The sequence below is a fragment of the Colossoma macropomum genome, unplaced genomic scaffold (genome assembly GCF_904425465.1).
Source record: "Colossoma macropomum unplaced genomic scaffold, Colossoma_macropomum, whole genome shotgun sequence".
Lineage (NCBI taxonomy): Eukaryota > Metazoa > Chordata > Actinopteri > Characiformes > Serrasalmidae > Colossoma > Colossoma macropomum.
Genome location: NW_023494784.1, coordinates 42,056,022 through 42,073,322, shown reverse-complemented (window position 1 = coordinate 42,073,322; position 17,301 = coordinate 42,056,022). Strand labels below are relative to the sequence as shown.

General features: G+C 42.3%; 1 protein-coding gene across 1 annotated transcript in view; it reads right to left on the bottom strand.

Moving 5' to 3' along the window:
- The window catches only part of kcnh3 (potassium voltage-gated channel, subfamily H (eag-related), member 3), a 245,120-nt gene extending 230,209 nt beyond the window's left edge, over window positions 1-14,911 (bottom strand). Inside the window, exon 1 of the mRNA XM_036571764.1 lies at window positions 14,836-14,911. Within this exon, the coding sequence (XP_036427657.1) occupies window positions 14,836-14,911 (76 nt within the window). The remainder of the gene's footprint in view (window positions 1-14,835) is intronic.
- Between the last annotated feature and the right edge of the window lie 2,390 nt (window positions 14,912-17,301).

Genomic DNA, 17,301 nt, shown 5'->3' with positions numbered 1-17,301 from the left:
CTGTGTTTTTTCCTGACATTTTTCAGAGGTTTGGTTTAGTAATGGCGTTGTAAGCACCGTCAATTTTGACAGGTTGATAGATCTGCTTAAGACCTGCTAACGCTTAAAGTGTCATGTTTCTTATTACCAGTTGCTAAGAGGTGAGGAAGGGGAGATACACCTGAGCGGCAGTCCAGTGGGGATACCCTGGTACAGTATGGACCTACAACTCAATACTGTATAGACGCTTACAGCTCAGATCCCTGAGGAGTTTAATTATTCTCCACAGTATCCCACTACATAATTCAGTCAATGGTATGTAGGACCTGGAAGCTGGAAGCTTTTGATCAAGTGTCCTTTCTTATTTTCCTAGGGCTCAATTGAATTATCTTAATGTCCAGAATCAATAATGCTGTTACTAGAAGACAATGGAAGGTGTAATAAATGCGAAGAATGAACACAAAACATACAAAAAAAAAAAAACAATATTATATTTAGTTGGCTGTTCTTCTTATGTTAAATGTGTTTTTTTTTCCTGTTGCTGAAAAATTAATAACTTAGTGGCTAGTTTGACAGGCAAGTAAACAAAGGTGTTTGCACAGTCCTGTAGGTTCTCTCTGACTTCCTTTTTCAACCATCAACTCCAGCAGGATTACATTTACATGTAGCTCAGGTTTCCATGTGCACAAACTGCACATGCGCTGCTCAGAAGTACGACATGTCCATCTCTTTACTGAACGTGAATTTCTTTTCTGTTTACATAACCCTGCAAAATGCGTAAATAAATTCAGAGACAGCCGTATAGCACAATGTTTTTTGGCCTTGATACTAATGAGTCTTGTCCTGCGGTTCTGTTCAATATGCAGGCCAGTGGTTTATTTTACAATTTCAAGTGCCTAAATGTTTCATAATGGGGCTCGATGGAACATTAATAAAGCAGCCGTTGTCAGTAATTAGGTTTTACCCCCATTAAATCGGCCCAATAAAAAAACAGCCACTTTACTGATGGCTCCTATAAAATTGCTCTGGTCTCCTGTCATTGGCAGAAAATGGACTAATAAAATGGAGATGAGTGGTTTCTTTGGAAAGTTATGGAGGGAAACAGGGTGATGGGTGAGCTGAAGTGCTTGTAACCATTTTGCTGATGTGGTCGTAGTGAAATTATTGCCAGAGTAACCATGAAGTTCTGAGCATGTAGGGAAGCAGGAATCACTCTCAGCAGTTGCGTGCTTGGGGTGGCACTGACCCCCACATAAAATTGATTACTGACCATGCACTCTCAGAAATAAAGATACTAAACTGTCACTGGGGTGGGACCCTCAAAGATACATCTCAGTCCTTTAGTCAGGGAACATAACTGTCCCATAATCCACTGAAATGATATGTTCTAAGCTGTACTGACTCCAAACACCCCATCTCGTCTCCAGGCTTTTATTTTACTGTTCTGTTTTAACACATTCGGTTATGAAAAAGTACAAATACAAACTTTTCAGCTGGAAAAACTTATTTAAGGTTCACAATCGGACCTTAAAACCACTGTTGTACCTTTAAGGGAACATTTACATTGATGAATGAAAAATGTAGCTGCACAGAACCTTTATTTCTAACAGTGTGGGTGCCCCTGCCACTGAAGCTGGTGGTTGATTGCTCGTTCGTTTGTCAATTCAGGAGAAAGTGGTTGCATTCCTCAATCTGCTTCTCGGGACATGTTTCACTTTAATCTGCATAGCTTTTGACTCGTCCGAGAGTGGCACAACAAGTGGAACATTTCTGCACTTTGTGAATGAAAATGCTCTGGGACTTTTTTTTGCGTGCCTACCGTGGCATGATGTTCACAACAAGCGGCAAAAATAGAGTTGCAGCCAGAATTAAGGACTCTGCTAAACCCTATGATTCAGCTTGTTGACTTAAAATGTAATTTAGTTGATTCACTAAAAAATATAAACTATATCTAATAAAATATCTTACTTTAATGTTGTGCTGAAGTGCCCTGTGGCCAAGGACCAAATGGAGTGAAAATAGCTTTTTAAAAATAATTTATTACACATTCTTGGCCAAAAACAAAGCTGAATTTCAGCAGACACTCAAAACTAAAACCAAAAAACTGAAACAAGTTGACAATAAATTAAAAATGTCAACATTATAACTTTATCAAAATGATTATAGTATGTAAGCTACAGTATGTGCCTCAAACTCCAACAAAGAACAGCTGATCATCCAAGGCAATTAATTCCATTATTTTTTACTTATACTTTTCACTTTGGTTCTGCCATTTGTGATTTTTTAATTATCGTTTTGTTGCATTAAATTTATTGAGCTGTAGTGGAGCGTTATACCCTTTCTTGATACTCAGCACTCAGTGATTACAAATGATTGTCTAACATTCCTCTTAGAAGCCTTGAAAGAGTTTGACGATATTTGGCCGATATTTTTACTGTTTGTCTGCTGCTGCTCAAACTGTTTGAATACATCTGTGCTGGCCGGTGTAGGAGAGCAAAGGAAACAAAGAGCATTTTTTATTTCACTATTTTTCTTTTTTTTACTGGCATTGCAATTTTTTGAAAAAGTCATTGATTTTGACACTACATTGTAAATGTATTTATTTTTTTTCCTCATGTTCTTCCTCTTTTAGCCACTGAAAATGGCCAAAAATGGTCAGGTTTTTGGTGGCCGAACTCTCAATCCCTACTAAAAACAATACACACTTTGTTCTTTTTTCTCTTAAATTCAATATAAATGGTTTTAGCTCTATTTTCAATCACGCAGTCACATTACAAGTCAACCACCTGCTGGATTCTGTGCCCCTGATTAAAAGTTGGACTGGACATGCAACTGACTCCCAGTTCTGATCCTGCTTCTCTTGGAATCTGTAATGTGCCTCCACAACTCAGAAGAACTCAGTGAGTAGCCTTTCATCACGTCCCCTCGTTCACCCTAACTGACCATCACTCAACTGTTACGTCATCACTCTGGCTTTCATGCATAACTAAACCTTTGACTTCTCTCTCTCTCTCTCATTCTCTATCTCTCTCTCTTTCTCTCTCTCTCTCTCTGTCTTTCTTTCTCTCTTCTAGTCTACTTTTGATAATGAGAGGCAGATTTTAGCTGACCTAGAGGTGGTGTACTGCCCTGAGGAGGCCCTGCAGGCTGTTCAAATACTGTCAGAAAGCCTTGCTCCAGTCAGTCCTCCTGGCAATTCCTTAAGACAACAGCAGCCTGCTTTCCACGACCCCTGCCAGCCAAGAAGTGCAGAGTGCTGGGATTCCTAGCATCTGTTCATTTTCACTCTTACCTTTCCAAATTTATTGCAATAAAAATAGACCTGCTTCTTGGCTATTACCCCAATCGCCACTATACAGACACTGACCTTGGTCAATTGGGCAGGATGCTATTTATTGATCATAGCTGAGTTCACCAGAGTTATTCCCATCAAGTCGGTCCCAGAACCCCAAGGAGCTGCACCTGTGCAAGTCCATCTGCAATCAGCCACTGGTCAGCAGGCACACTGCCAAATGGTGAAATAATTAGCCAATAAAACCTCATTAAGTCTTGCCCACATTGCTAGTGCCCTCTATGGCTGCTGTCTGAGCTTGACTACACTCATTCCTTGCCTATACTCTGAAAAATAAAGGTGGCCAATAGGGTTCTTTGGAGAGATGTCATTAATTTTTGGTTCCCTAAAGAACCTTTTGACTCTAAATGAGATGTACAAGGTTGCAGAATCTTCTATAAAGGTCAACCCCTTAACATTCCAGGCTTATTACACACTAAGGCTTATTATTCATCAACTACATCCCTGACTCAGACATTCAGGTTAACCTTCCTGTGATCTGCAGTTACAGACACTACTTGTGCTTATTTGTTGCATAACGTTAAGGCAAAACTCATTCAGGTAACACTGTGATGTAGGGCAGTGTTCATAAGGCTACATGACACCTACATAAGCTCTTCACGACAACTTATACAAACCTACTTAAACATTTATTAAGACTAATTCCAAAACATTTTCCAATTTTCATGTTAAGTCATCTATGATAGGTCACTCTGACCTTAGGTTTATGTACACACTTAAAAAGATGGTTCTTCAAGGGTTCTTTAGTAAAGAAAAAGGTTCTATATAGAACCATGAACATTCAAAAAACTCTATGCATGATTAACTGGTTCTCTGCATCATTAAAGAGTTCTTCAGATTGATGGAGAATGTGCTGTAGATATTCCTAAATAGAACCTTTCTGAAAAGGGTTCTATATAGCACCAAAAAGGATTCTATTAATGTAATGATATCAAACTTGTAATAATAGAGGAACCTTTTTGGGTGTTTCTACATAGAACCATCTGCAGAACTCTCTCCATCAATCTGAAGATCCATTTCATGATGCAAGAACCCTTTAATCATGCAAAGGGTTCTTTTTGGTGCTATATGGAATTCTTTTCAAAAAGGTTCTATATAGAGCCATCTACAGCACATTCTTCATCAATCTGAAGGAACATTTCATAATGCAAAGAACCATTTAATCACACAAAGGGTTCTTTTTGGTGCTATATGGAACCCTTTTCAAAAAGGTTCTATATAGAGCCATCTACAGCACACTCTCCATCAATCTGAAGAACAATTTCATAATGAAAGAACAATTTAATCATGCAAAGGGTTCTTTTTTCATGGTTCTATATAGAACCACCTTGCTAAAGAACCCTTGAAAACCCATCTTTTTTAAGGGTTTATGTAGGTTGTCAAGCTTAGTCAACAAGCTTACATAGCCTTATAAACACTGCCCTACAGTAAAATGCTATTGAATTTAAACACAAACCGGATGATCCTGTATTTCCAAGAACCAGCCAAGGACTATCGAGGAACCTTCATCTGCTGAACCTAGCAACAGTCACGCTATCAAGCGCTGTGATGAAACTGCAGTGAACAAACAGCAGGACTGACAAAGGGGCGCCAAAACAGCAAGCTGAAGTCCCGAATGCCAGCAAAAGAATAGAGCTCAGTGTTGTGTGTTCAGGAGCAACGGGGGGAGTCGCATGGCGATCGCTGCTGATGGAGACTGCTAATGTCTTCAGATTCCTCAGCAGATTCCTTCAGCTCCTACTGAAGCAGTCATTAGCATCTCACTCACCCCCTGCTATTTAATGCTGCTTTGTTTATTTGATATTGCTTCTGCAGTCTTTTGCATTTTTGCCCATTTTGTATCGCTGTATTGTGTATATTGAATCAGACTCTCTATCGTCTTTTCTCTTTTGTTAGACGCCCTGTAACTGGCCAAGCTGCATGAAAAGGAATCCCTATGTTGTTCCTACAAACGGTAAACTGTTTACCCCATGACAGCGCTCAGTTCAAAATCCCTGCGAGACGTAAGTGTACCTCTGTGAGAGGCCCTGTCGAGAGACTATGACAAATTGTTTGCTCTCCATGTCAAGCGATAACAACGTGCCCTTTTCTGTAAAGAGACAGCGAGACGGAAAGAAAGACCGAGAGAAAAATGAGGGAGCGTGGAAAAAGGACAGATAGCATCTGACTCGTTCACACAGGTGAGGGGCAGCCGGCCAAAATGGCCGCAACTTGACTGGAACAAATTCAGAAGACGGTCTGCAGGAAACGAGAAGTGATTAAAGTGGAGGAGTCACCAAGACACACACATACACACACACACACACACAGGAGCCCAGGAGAGGTCCATCTGGCGCACAGACTCCGACCTGATTATTAACAGCGAACAGCCAAAATGAATATACATGACTAACTCAATGAATATGCATGACTAATTTAAAAAGTCGTGGAGCATTTTCACCTGTGCTTCACCTGTGTACACCAACACAGGAGCGAAATGAATAAAGCGAGGCTATTAAACCAGATTACACTCTTGAGAATAAAGGCTTATTGGAGCAATACTGTCTCAAGCACCGCCGAGTGCCGGAAAGGCCAGTGGCCAGTGCCCAGCTCAGTAGAACTACCAACTGCCAGCATGGCATCCCGCTTATAGCACTGCTGAGCCTGCTAGAGGGCAAAAAGTGACCAGTGTCTATATTCCTAAGGCAACCAAAAGAAGTTTTTCAATAGCATCTGTCACAAGCAACAGGAGGCCGAAACCCAACTCGCTGGAACTGCCGAAGGCCCTGGAGGACAGGGAAAGGCCAGCACCCAGCTTACTAAGGCCATCTTATGATTCACAGTGTGGCCACTGGACCACACTGGACATTCAACATTGGTACTGTGGGGCGGGGGGGCTGAAGTGGCCACAGGGTGAAGCCATAAGTTCTCTCACTCTCTCCCTCTCTTGGCACTGGTGGCCATACTGGGAAACAGGAGGTAAGTCTTAGGAATTGGCACCAGCATCTCGTTGCTCATCGCCATCTAGGACATTCAGCAACACTAATGAGTTGGGCACCAGCCTCTTGTTGCCCTCCAGGGCACTTGGCACACAAATAAGTTAGACCCCAGCCTCTCATAACCCTCAAGGATGCTCAGTGGAGCTAGTGAGCTCAGCACCAGCCTCTTGTAGCTCTCTGGGGCACTTGACACTAGTGAATCAGACACCAGCCTCTCATTGCCCTCTGGACCACTCTGCAGCACTAGTGAGTTAGTTGCCAGCCTCTTGTTGCCCTTTGGGGTGCTCAGTGGTGCTAGTGAGCTGGGCGCTGGCCTCTTGTTGTCCTCTGGGTCAATCGGCTGGGCTAGTGGGTTGGACACCAGCCTTTCACTGCCCTCTAGGACACTTGGTTGCACTAGTGAGTTAGACTGAGTGGCACTGGTGAGTTGAACATGGGCTTCTTGTTGCACTTCGGAGCACTTGTTGGCACGGGTGAGTTAGATGCTGGCCTATTGTTGCCCTTCAGGGTCCTCAACAGCACTGATGAGTTAAACACTGGCCACTCATTCCCCTCTATGACACTCGATGGAGCTTGTGACAGACACCACAGAAGAACTATTAGAACTTCTCAGTGATGAATTGGTGGTAAACTGATCCCAATGTGGAACCTAAATACTGACTTAATCTGCAAAAAGATATATCACTCATGCCTCAATGACAGTCAAATGGAAGTGGGTGAAGTTATTTTAGGACAGTTGGCCAGTCATGATATGGTCATAGATCTGGTGTATATGTTATGCGTTTATTGGTAAGGAGGCCAAATGGTGGTGAGTGACACAGAGCTCCATGCAGCTATAAGTAAGAACAGGCCACATTTAACACGCTATGATTCAAACTTGGGTGTGATGCTGGATTGAACGGCGTGTGAAAGCAGCCCTTCTGTGCAAGAAAATGTCCAAAAGACTTCAGCTCAGCTGCTCGAACTGCACATGTCTACACTATGATACCTCAGCTCATCCTCAGCCAAGGTTCAATCAGTAAGACAGAAATCTGCTAATAAATTCATGAAATGTCATACAAATTCACAACAACTTCACATAAATCAGGTTTATATTCTGGGAAACAATAGCACACATGTAAACGTATGACAGTGCTAGCATGGGAATAAAGCCAAAATCCATTCATTTTATCCCCTTTTGATGATGTCAGCACTCATCAACACTCATAAGGCAGCCATCTTTGTGCCAAAAGACTTTCCATATGTGCTTGTAACAGAAGAAAACCATCAAATTATTATTTTGATGAGGATGAAGCTGAATAAAGATATATATATCAAAGTATTAGCATAAAGCTGCTTTATGATTGCTAAGCCTTTGCGGAGATTTTCCCTTACTTAATTGAAAAGCAACGGTGAAAATCAAACATTATTTGGAAAATTAAGAAAATAGATCAGGGATTGGGCATTAAGGGCCAGATTCCAGCACAGTCTGGTGATTTGCCTGCATTAGCACACCAAACAAAACCTAGTAGTTAACTGATGAGTTGAATCAGGTGTGCCTAAGCAGGAGAATCAACAACTGATATCTGGCCCTCCAGAACTGGAGTTCCCCACGCCTGTTTTAGATGATGTGTAGGACTACTTCTGCTTTGTATTATGACTTTATGATAAAAAAAGAAAATCACAAATCAGGGGTATTGCCAGGCGTAGGCCTGGGCCCACCCAGACTGATCACAGGCCTACCCAATCAAATGGGTATGGAATATTTATTGAGCAAATTTTTTAATATAATAAAATTTGATTTGTTGTACTATAGCCAATCAATTCACTGTATTCTCTGCCACGCTCGACTATATTCTCTTAGTGCTCCAATCCTTGCCTAGCAATCGCTGCTATCTGCCATTGCCTCAAGCCTTCAGTTCAGTCAAGCTCTAGTTGTGGTTAAAAGATGTAACCAGGGGACGCTTAGAAATGAGATTCTGTCCTGTAGAGTGTGATGTTTTCTACTCATTCAAAGTCAAAAACAAATTTAAAAATGTTCTCATTGTCGTTTTCTGGCACTGTGGTACTTACAATGCTCTTTTACTACAAAGTACTTACTAAAAGCATCAAGCCATCAAAGGTAAGACATTATTAATTTTTCACTTCACAGTTGTCAGGAATAGGCTATAGCCTGTTGTAATGGCACTGCAGGATATTTGATCATTTGGAAATAGTACCTATCAAAATATTTGACAGGTCTACCCCACAAAAAAAATTCTTCCTACGCTACTGGCACAAGCTATCATTATGTAGACACAATAAAATACTGCATGTCAATAAGGCCAATTTTGTTAATTTTCAAAACTAAAAAGAGCAAATCTGCTTTGCAGAAAGTGCACATAAACACAAACATGCACCATTGCTCACTTTTCAGGTCTTTTTCTTGTGTGTTTAGTCATCACTGATAGCACTTCCAACTTAATGAGCAACGAGAACCGAAAGCTCTATTCATTTCTCATTCGTCATTCTGAGACTGTAACAAGGTGATTTAATGAGGATTTCAGTGTGACGGTGTGTGTGTGTGTGCGTGCGTGTGCATGCGTGGGGGTCCATCTGACGCACTTCTTATTTGTTTTGTCGCCCTCTGCGCCGCCCTGCTTTTGAGTTAGTCCTGGCAGTGTGCTGTTCCTGCTCTGTACCAGCAGCCAAGAGGCCGCGGTGCATCTTTGACACTGGAGGGAGTTAATTACAATGACTGCACTTCTACTGCTGGAGGTGTGTAATTAGCTGAGCGTGCGCCTCGGCCTGCGTTTATGCGCTCTGAATTATACTGATCACTCTGGAGTCTTGAAAGGAAGAGAGAGAGAGAGAGAGAGAGAGAGAGAGATAGAGAGAGAGAGCTTTTGCTTTACTCTTGACAGCTCTCCACGGTAATGACTCTGCCTTGATGGCTCGCTGAGGTCAGAGCAGGACTCAGGGTCAAACATATACAGCGAGATTCAATAGCGCAGAACTCACATACAGATCGTTTGGGGGTGTGGGGGTGGTCTTGCCTCCTGTAGAAGGGCACACAAAGAGTCTGACACAGTGGGATAGTCGATGTCTTTTTTTTAGCAATAATAAATTCAGTCCTCCACACTTGTCTTGCAGTTGGATGGATGAAAAAATCTTATAGTGCAATTTTAGTGTTTGAAAGCATATTATTGATAAACATAGGGCCAATATTGATATTATCAATGCAGTCCAGTACAGTTTTCCACCTAAAGCCTTACTGTCAATGTCACTGACGTAGTCTCTTAGCCTGTTAGCTATCTGCCAGGCTGGTTAGCCGAGATGTAGTTTAACCTCTTAACATTTCAGGCTTATTACATACTAAGGCTTGTTATTCAGTAACTACAGACACTTCAATTCAAAGTAATGGAGTTAATCTTGATTATAGAAGTGTGTAATAAAACTTGGGACCCACCAACAGACCCATGGCTTGGTAAGGGGTTAACAAACCAAATTCTTGGGTTATTTTTTGCAAATTACTTGTTTTTGTAACGCTGCACAAGCACAAGAAGACGCTCGCGGATCTTAAAAACAAAAGGCTGTTTAATGAGAGAGGTGAAGACGGAAAGGCAGTTTCAGGGCAAATCCAAAATCAAGATCCAAAAACCAGGCAAGAGTCAAAAACCAGAAAAGACAAAAACATACAGGCAACCAGATCAGAAGGGCAAATACAAAAAGCGAAATCCACAAAACAGGCAAAGGGTTCAAAACACAAGTCAAAAGATCAGAATAACAACGCTCAGTAAACCAGGGAAATGGCAATACCTCGCAATGAGGAGAGCAAACCAAAGACTATTTCAAGTCTGAGACAGACACAGGTGTATCGCATTAAAACTCAGGTGACTGAGGATGAGGCAGTTGCACGTGATTGGAGGAATCGGTGACATCATAGGGACCAGAATTATGGGAAATGGAGTCCTGGAGCATGCTAGGCAAGGAAGGAGAACCTGGAAGTGTGACAGTTTTGTTGATTTTCTGAGCACATCTTGTTAAACACATTTGAAAAAAAAAACATAAAATTTAAAATTTTTCACATTTATGTTTTTTTTTTTTCCAGTATGTTAAATTCAACAAATAAACAGAAATTCAGGCGCAGACGTTTTCTGTAGAGGATGTGTCGACTTATATTCACTCAGAAAATCAACAAAGCACGGTTTGACTGGGGGGCACAAACTTTTGCACACGACTGTGCATGCACTTTGTGACTGCAAACGTAACTTACGGCATTCACAGGTTATGTCTCACCCAGTGGGGTGGTCTATACCCTCATTATCCATCGATAATTCCTAGTACGGCTGGATATTTTTGGTTGGTGGACTATTCTCAGTCCAGCAGTGACACTGAGGTGTTTAAAAACTCCAGCAGCACTGCTGTGTCTGATCCACTCAGACCAGCGCAACACACACTAACACACCACCACCACATCAGTGTTACTGCAGTGCTGAGAATGACCCACCACCCAAATAGTACCTGCTCTGTGGGGGTCCTGTGGGGGTCCTGATCACTGAAGAACAGGGTAATAAGGTATGCAGAGAAACAGATGGACTACAGTCTGTAACTGTAGAACTACAAAGTGCTCCTATATGGTCAGTAGAGCTGATAAAATGGACAAAGAAGAAGAAGATGGCCCAGAAGGTCATGAGGGTTCCCCACTGCTTGTATCTGATTTCTGAATTTAGCACAATCCGTGTGAACAAACGCCTGAGCGATAAGACAGCTTAGCGTTTCTCTGTCACTCCTGAAGAAGAACTCTTGTAAAGACCTGTACTGTTGGACCCCAATGGCAGTGATCCAGGTGTTCAGGGCTTTCACTCTCACCCTCTCTATTACTCTTTCAGTCTATCCTAGCTTCTATTTTTTGCCAGCAGGAGTCAGACGCAATCGATAGTCGGCAGCAACAAGGGTTTTGATGTTATATGATCTATTCTTGACAGAGATAGATAGCTGTTGGGTAGAAGAACCTGTGTGTACAGTGTGCGAACGTGTGGGTGGAAGTAGCGGAGACCCATCAGGGACGAAAACTTGCAGGTCCTTGCATAGAAGAGCTGAGTAAAATGGTGTACTGCAGTGCAGAAAAGATATTTTCATGCCTCTTACTCGCTGAAGTTCTTATCTCAACCTTTCTTTCTACAACAAGTCAGCATGGCTTCCCTTCTAATCCGCGTGTTTGTTGCTGATAAGATTAGTCACTGGAAGCACAATGAGGTCTCGACTCTTCTTAGCAGTCGCACACTGAGATGAAGAGTGCCCCCTTTCAGGAACTGAGGGAGAGCAGGCCGAGCCAAATACCCTAGAAGCACACTGGAGTTTCAGGCCAAATGTTTGGCTCATCCTCAATTCCAGCCCTTACTATAACAACCGATGTGTATATATATATATATATATATATATATATATATATATATATATATATATATATATATATATATGTCAACCTACTCTTTGGATAGATACATAGATAGATAGATAGATAGACAGATAGATAGATTTCCCAATACCACCTCTCTGTATCACAGAATACAATCATTGAAAATTATTATTTACATTCTATCTATATTAAAGGGAAATTCCACCAATTTTTCAAAATGTCCGCATAATTAAAGGGTTAAAATTTAATTATACCAAATTTTAACAGACTCATTCAGAGGGGTTTGGTGTGAAACGCTCTGTTCTAGAGAAACGTACAGAGTCAGAATTGTTCACAGTGGTGGTGATAGGAACCAGACATCTTAAGAGTTTAATGTCTGACAAAGTTATTATTATTTATGATCAGACAAATTTTGTGATAAGATCTCAGCATAAATCATATATTTACACTTCATTCATGGCAGAAAGGTAGGCTCACTGGTGGTTTTGGATAGTAAATAAAATGTCTGTGTTTGTGTTGTAGTCATGGTGACGCCTGGTTCCTACCACCACCACTGTAAGGACAATGAACCACTTCACATCAAACCACTCTGAATGACTCTGTTTACACCTCAACCACTGATTTATGCAGGAAAATCGGTGATATTTCCCTTTAGTAAAAACACCACATCTGATTGGCTGAGAGCCATGAGTCACCAAGCGCTGTTAAAACAGAATATACTAATAGCAAACTGAAGGCTGAAGGTTAAGCCCCGCCCGTCGAGTGTAGCTCCGCCCCGGTTCGAGGGGAACTTTGCATTAAATTGAAGGAAAAGGTAAAGGGGCGGAGTTACAATCGAAGCCCCGCCCCCAGTGTCTTTCCAAGACGCTTCCAGTTTGGAGAGAGACAGAGAGAGAGAGAGAGAGAGAGACACGCGCTCCGCGACACCCTCCGCCCACACGCACTCACACAGTGCGCGCGCCCACAAACGCACGCGGCCTTCTGTTCTAACACACATCGCTCAACATGTGAGATTTCCCTTTGTTTTTCTGCAGGTCGGCCAAGGAAGAGAGAGAAAGAACGAGAAAGATGGTGTGAAAAAGAGAAAAGGACAAAAAAAAACAGCATCTGAGAGTGAGGAACAGTGAACAAAGAGCGCGAGCGCTGCCTCAGACAATAAGCTGCGGTAGCTGCTTCATTATATCAGCTTCCTTCATCCACATTGAGCCGCTCCAGCACGAAACCCCACTGACTGTTCAGCACCACGGACAGAGACACGGCTCTCCCCGCAGCCAGGCTCCAGTCTGCCTTCTCCAGCTTCCTCAAACACTGCGCTTGTTTTTGACGCAGTGTTGCACATCTGCGTCTGACAGGCGGAAGGGTTGAGGAAGACCGCTCGTGCTGCACATTGCCCAATAAAGTACTAGAATTAGGATGAAGCCCGAGACAGAGCTCGGGATTAACTCAGGTCCCTCATTTGGTAAAACACACCCCAGTGTCGATAAACAGGAAGATGCAGCCTGTTTCTCTGCGCAACAGCACTGCACTGTATACACTCCCGATGGTTCTTCAAGGCTTCTTTAGTAACGGGAGTGGTTCTTTTTACAACCATGAGTTCTGCATAGGACCATTTGCATGTTTAAATGGTTCGTTACATGGTGGGATTGATGGAGAACCTGTTGTGGTTCCTTACAACGCCAAGTTTATAACAGCAGAAGAACCCTTCTTGGTGTTATATAGAACCATATACAACACATTCTCACCATTTCACCATGCAAAGAAACCTTTAAGCATGAAATGGTTCTATACAGAAATCATGGTTGTAAATAGAACCAGTCCACTTACTAAAGAACCCTTGAAGAACCATTAAAAAAAAAAAATGTTGGATCTCCAGTGTTGAACAAACTCCTACAGGCTTCGTTTGTGACCAACTGGCCTTTTTATGGACACTGTCAGGTGTAGATTGACCACTGGGGGTTTTACTGCGACAGGAACTGTTGTATTTCGTCACACAAATGGTCACAGAAGCTTCCAGATGCCTCAAGACAGTGGAAACAACCCAGCAGGAAAAAAAACAACCAATCAGAATATCCAACTTCACACCAGCAGAGTAACTCAGATAAAGCCCACTGGGGGAAAACAACCCAAACAAAGCCCATCATAAGCTAAATAACCCAAAGTAGATTGGAATAAACCAAACAACCTAAACAGACCCCATTATAATTAATAAGAAGTCACTTATGATACCTCAGCCATGCCCCCTTTAGATGTAACCCATACAACCTATATTCTCTAAGCCCAACAGAAGCCTATTAGACAAAACTCAACAAAACATCATTGGAATTAGAAAGGAAGCCCACCAGAATGACCCCAACACAGCATTCAAATAACTCAATTAAAGCCATTCGAAATAACTAAACAAAACCCATTGTGGAGATATCTCAGCAAAAGCCCACCAGAAGAAATAACCCAATTATCCCATTAGAACAACCCAAACCCCTCTAAAAAGCCCAAAAGAGCATTCAAAATAACTCAACAAAAGACCATTAGAATTATGGGGGAGAGCCACTAGAGTAACCCAAACTAAAGCCCATTTAAAAAAAAATTAAAACAAAGCTCATTAGAGATAACACAAAAAGTCAATTAGGATGACCCAAAACTCTCCACAGCAACCCAAAAGGCCCATTTAGCATAACACGAAAAAGCTCATTAGAAATAACTCAACAAAAGCCAAATATAAACAGCCTAAAGGCCACTAAAAATAACCCCCAAACCCATGAGGATAACCCAAAGCTCTCCAGAACAAGCCCAAAAGAGCATTCAAAACAATTCAGCAAAGGCCAGTTAGAATATCTTAACAAAAGCCAAAGAAAAACAAAAGCCTATTTAAAATAGCTCAAAAAAGCTTTTTAGAAATAAAACCCAAAGCCCACTAAAATAACCCAAACAAAAGTCCATAGAAAAAAAAAAGCCAGTTAAACCTTGAGAATAACCCAAATCTCTCCAAAACAACCCCAAAGGAGCACTAAAAAAATGACCAAAAGCCACTAGAATAGCCCAAACAAAGACCCTCAGAATTCCCTCAGTAAGCCCCTTAGAGACGCCCGCACCAACAGCCCCAAACAAAGCCGGTTCAGCTGGGCGCTGAGCGCTCCACTGGTACTCACGTGTGCCGTCGAAGCGGGTGGCGATGGTGTCCAGGAAGGTGTTCTGGGGCGCCAACAGTCCTCTCATCACCGGCATCCTGCTGCGCGTGGACTGCGCCCTCCTCGGCCGGCGCCCCGGGGCCGCGGACTCCTGCTCAGCCCCGAAGCCCGGGAGGAAGCGGGACGTGCCGGGCGCGCATCCCAGCCCCTGCAGGAGTGCGGCGATCCGGGAGCCGCGCGCCTCCACCGTGGCAGCCACCGTGCTCCTTCAGCGGAGAAGCGGCATGCTGGGAGCCTCCGCGGCGCTCACACGCACACTCACACAAAGAGAAGCTCTCAGCGCGCGCACTGGGCTGGCTGAGCCGTCAAAAACACAGGAATAAAGCGGTGAGCGCGCGCTGCTCGTTGCGAGAGGCGAGGCGACTGCGCGAGTGGAGTTGCCGTGAGTGCGTGCGCGCGTGAACTCCGGACACTGTCCTTATCCCCGGCGTTGCTTGGTTTCTCTCGAGTTGCTACCGACAGCAGATGTTGGGTCACGTGGCGGGAGCACCGGGGGACCTGGAGGAGGCTCCGCGCGCTTTGTGTGCTCGGTGGCAGGGCGAGCTGGGTTTTTCCCACCCGTTTTCCGACAAGCCCCGCCTCCTGCGCTATGATCGGCTATTAGTTCATTGGTCATTGGTTAGCTGATCAATTAGCTCATAGGAGTGGTGGGCTAATTTGGTTAACGGTTAACTGATTAGGGAAAGCATGGTCAGTGCATCTGTTCGCTTATTGGTTAAATTGTAAGCTTACTGGTTAGCTGACCATTGGTTGAGTCTTCAGTTAGTTCATTGGTTGGGGTGTAATGGAGTACAAGTATTAGGAAGACGTATTCAGAATACAGAAATTAAGTATCAGTATTAAGTAAGTTACAGTAATTTTGATAAGACAGTTTTCAGAATACAGCTTATATTTTTAGGAGAACACATTTGGAATACTTACCAACCACATAAACAAACCACAATCCTCAAAAGAAACACCATCAATGCTTGTTAATCAGTGCACAGCATGTAGCAAACATGATCGTTAGATGAATTCTAAAGAGGACCTCGGTTAACAGCTTCTTTACAAACACTGAAGTTCCTACTAGAGCCTGAGTAGACTGATAAATCAATGAGATGATCAGTTATTAATCTCAGCGTTACTGAGCTCTGCTAAAGCCTGAGTAGACTGATAAATCAATGTGATCAGTTATTAATCTCAGTGTTACTGAGCTCTGCTAAAGCCTGAGTAGACTGATAAATCAATGTGATCAGTTATTAATCTCAGTGTTACGGAGCTCTGCTAAAGCCTGAGTAGACTGATAAATCAATGTGATCAGTTATTAATCTCAGCGTTACTGAGCTCTGCTAAAGCCTGAGTAGACTGATAAATCAATGTGATCAGTTATTAATCTCAGTGTTACTGAGCTCTGCTAAAGCCTGAGTAGACTGATAAATCAATGTGATCAGTTATTAATCTCAGTGTTACTGAGCTCTGCTAAAGCCTGAGTAGACTGATAAATCAATGTGATCAGTTATTAATCTCAATGTTACTGAGCTCTGCTAAAGCCTGAGTAGACTGATAAATCAATGTGATCAGTTATTAATCTCAGTGTTACTGAGCTCTGCTAAAGCCTGAGTAGACTGATAAATCAATGTGATCAGTTATTAATCTCAGTGTTACTGAGCTCTGCTAAAGCCTGAGTAGACTGATAAATCAATGTGATCAGTTATTAATCTCAGCGTTACTGAGCTCTGCTAAAGCCTGAGTAGACTGATAAACCAATGTGATGATCAGTTATTAATCTCAGTGTTACTGAGCTCTGCTAAAGCCTGAGTAGACTGATAAACCGATGTGATGATCAGTTATTAATCTGAGTGTTACTGAGCTCTGCTAAAGCCTGAGTAGACTGATAAACCGATGTGATGATCAGTTATTAATCTCAGTGTTACTGAGCTCTGCTAAAGCCTGAGTAGACTGATAAATCAATGAGATGATCAGTTATTAATCTCAGTGTTACTGAGCTCTGCTAAAGCCTGAGTAGACTGATAAATCAATGTGATCAGTTATTAATCTCAATGTTACTGAGCTCTGCTAAAGCCTGAGTAGACTGATAAATCAATGTGATCAGTTATTAATCTCAGTGTTACTGAGCTCTGCTAAAGCCTGAGTAGACTGATAAATCAATGTGATCAGTTATTAATCTCAATGTTACTGAGCTCTGCTAAAGCCTGAGTAGACTGATAAATCAATGTGATCAGTTATTAATCTCAGTGTTACTGAGCTCTGCTAAAGCCTGAGTAGACTGATAAACCAATGTGATGATCAGTTATTAATCTCAGCGTTACTGAGCTCTGCTAAAGCCTGAGTAGACTGATAAACCAATGTGATGATCAGTTATTAATCTCAGTGTTACTGAGCTCTGCTAAAGCCTAAGTAGACTGATAAGTCAATGAGATGATCAGT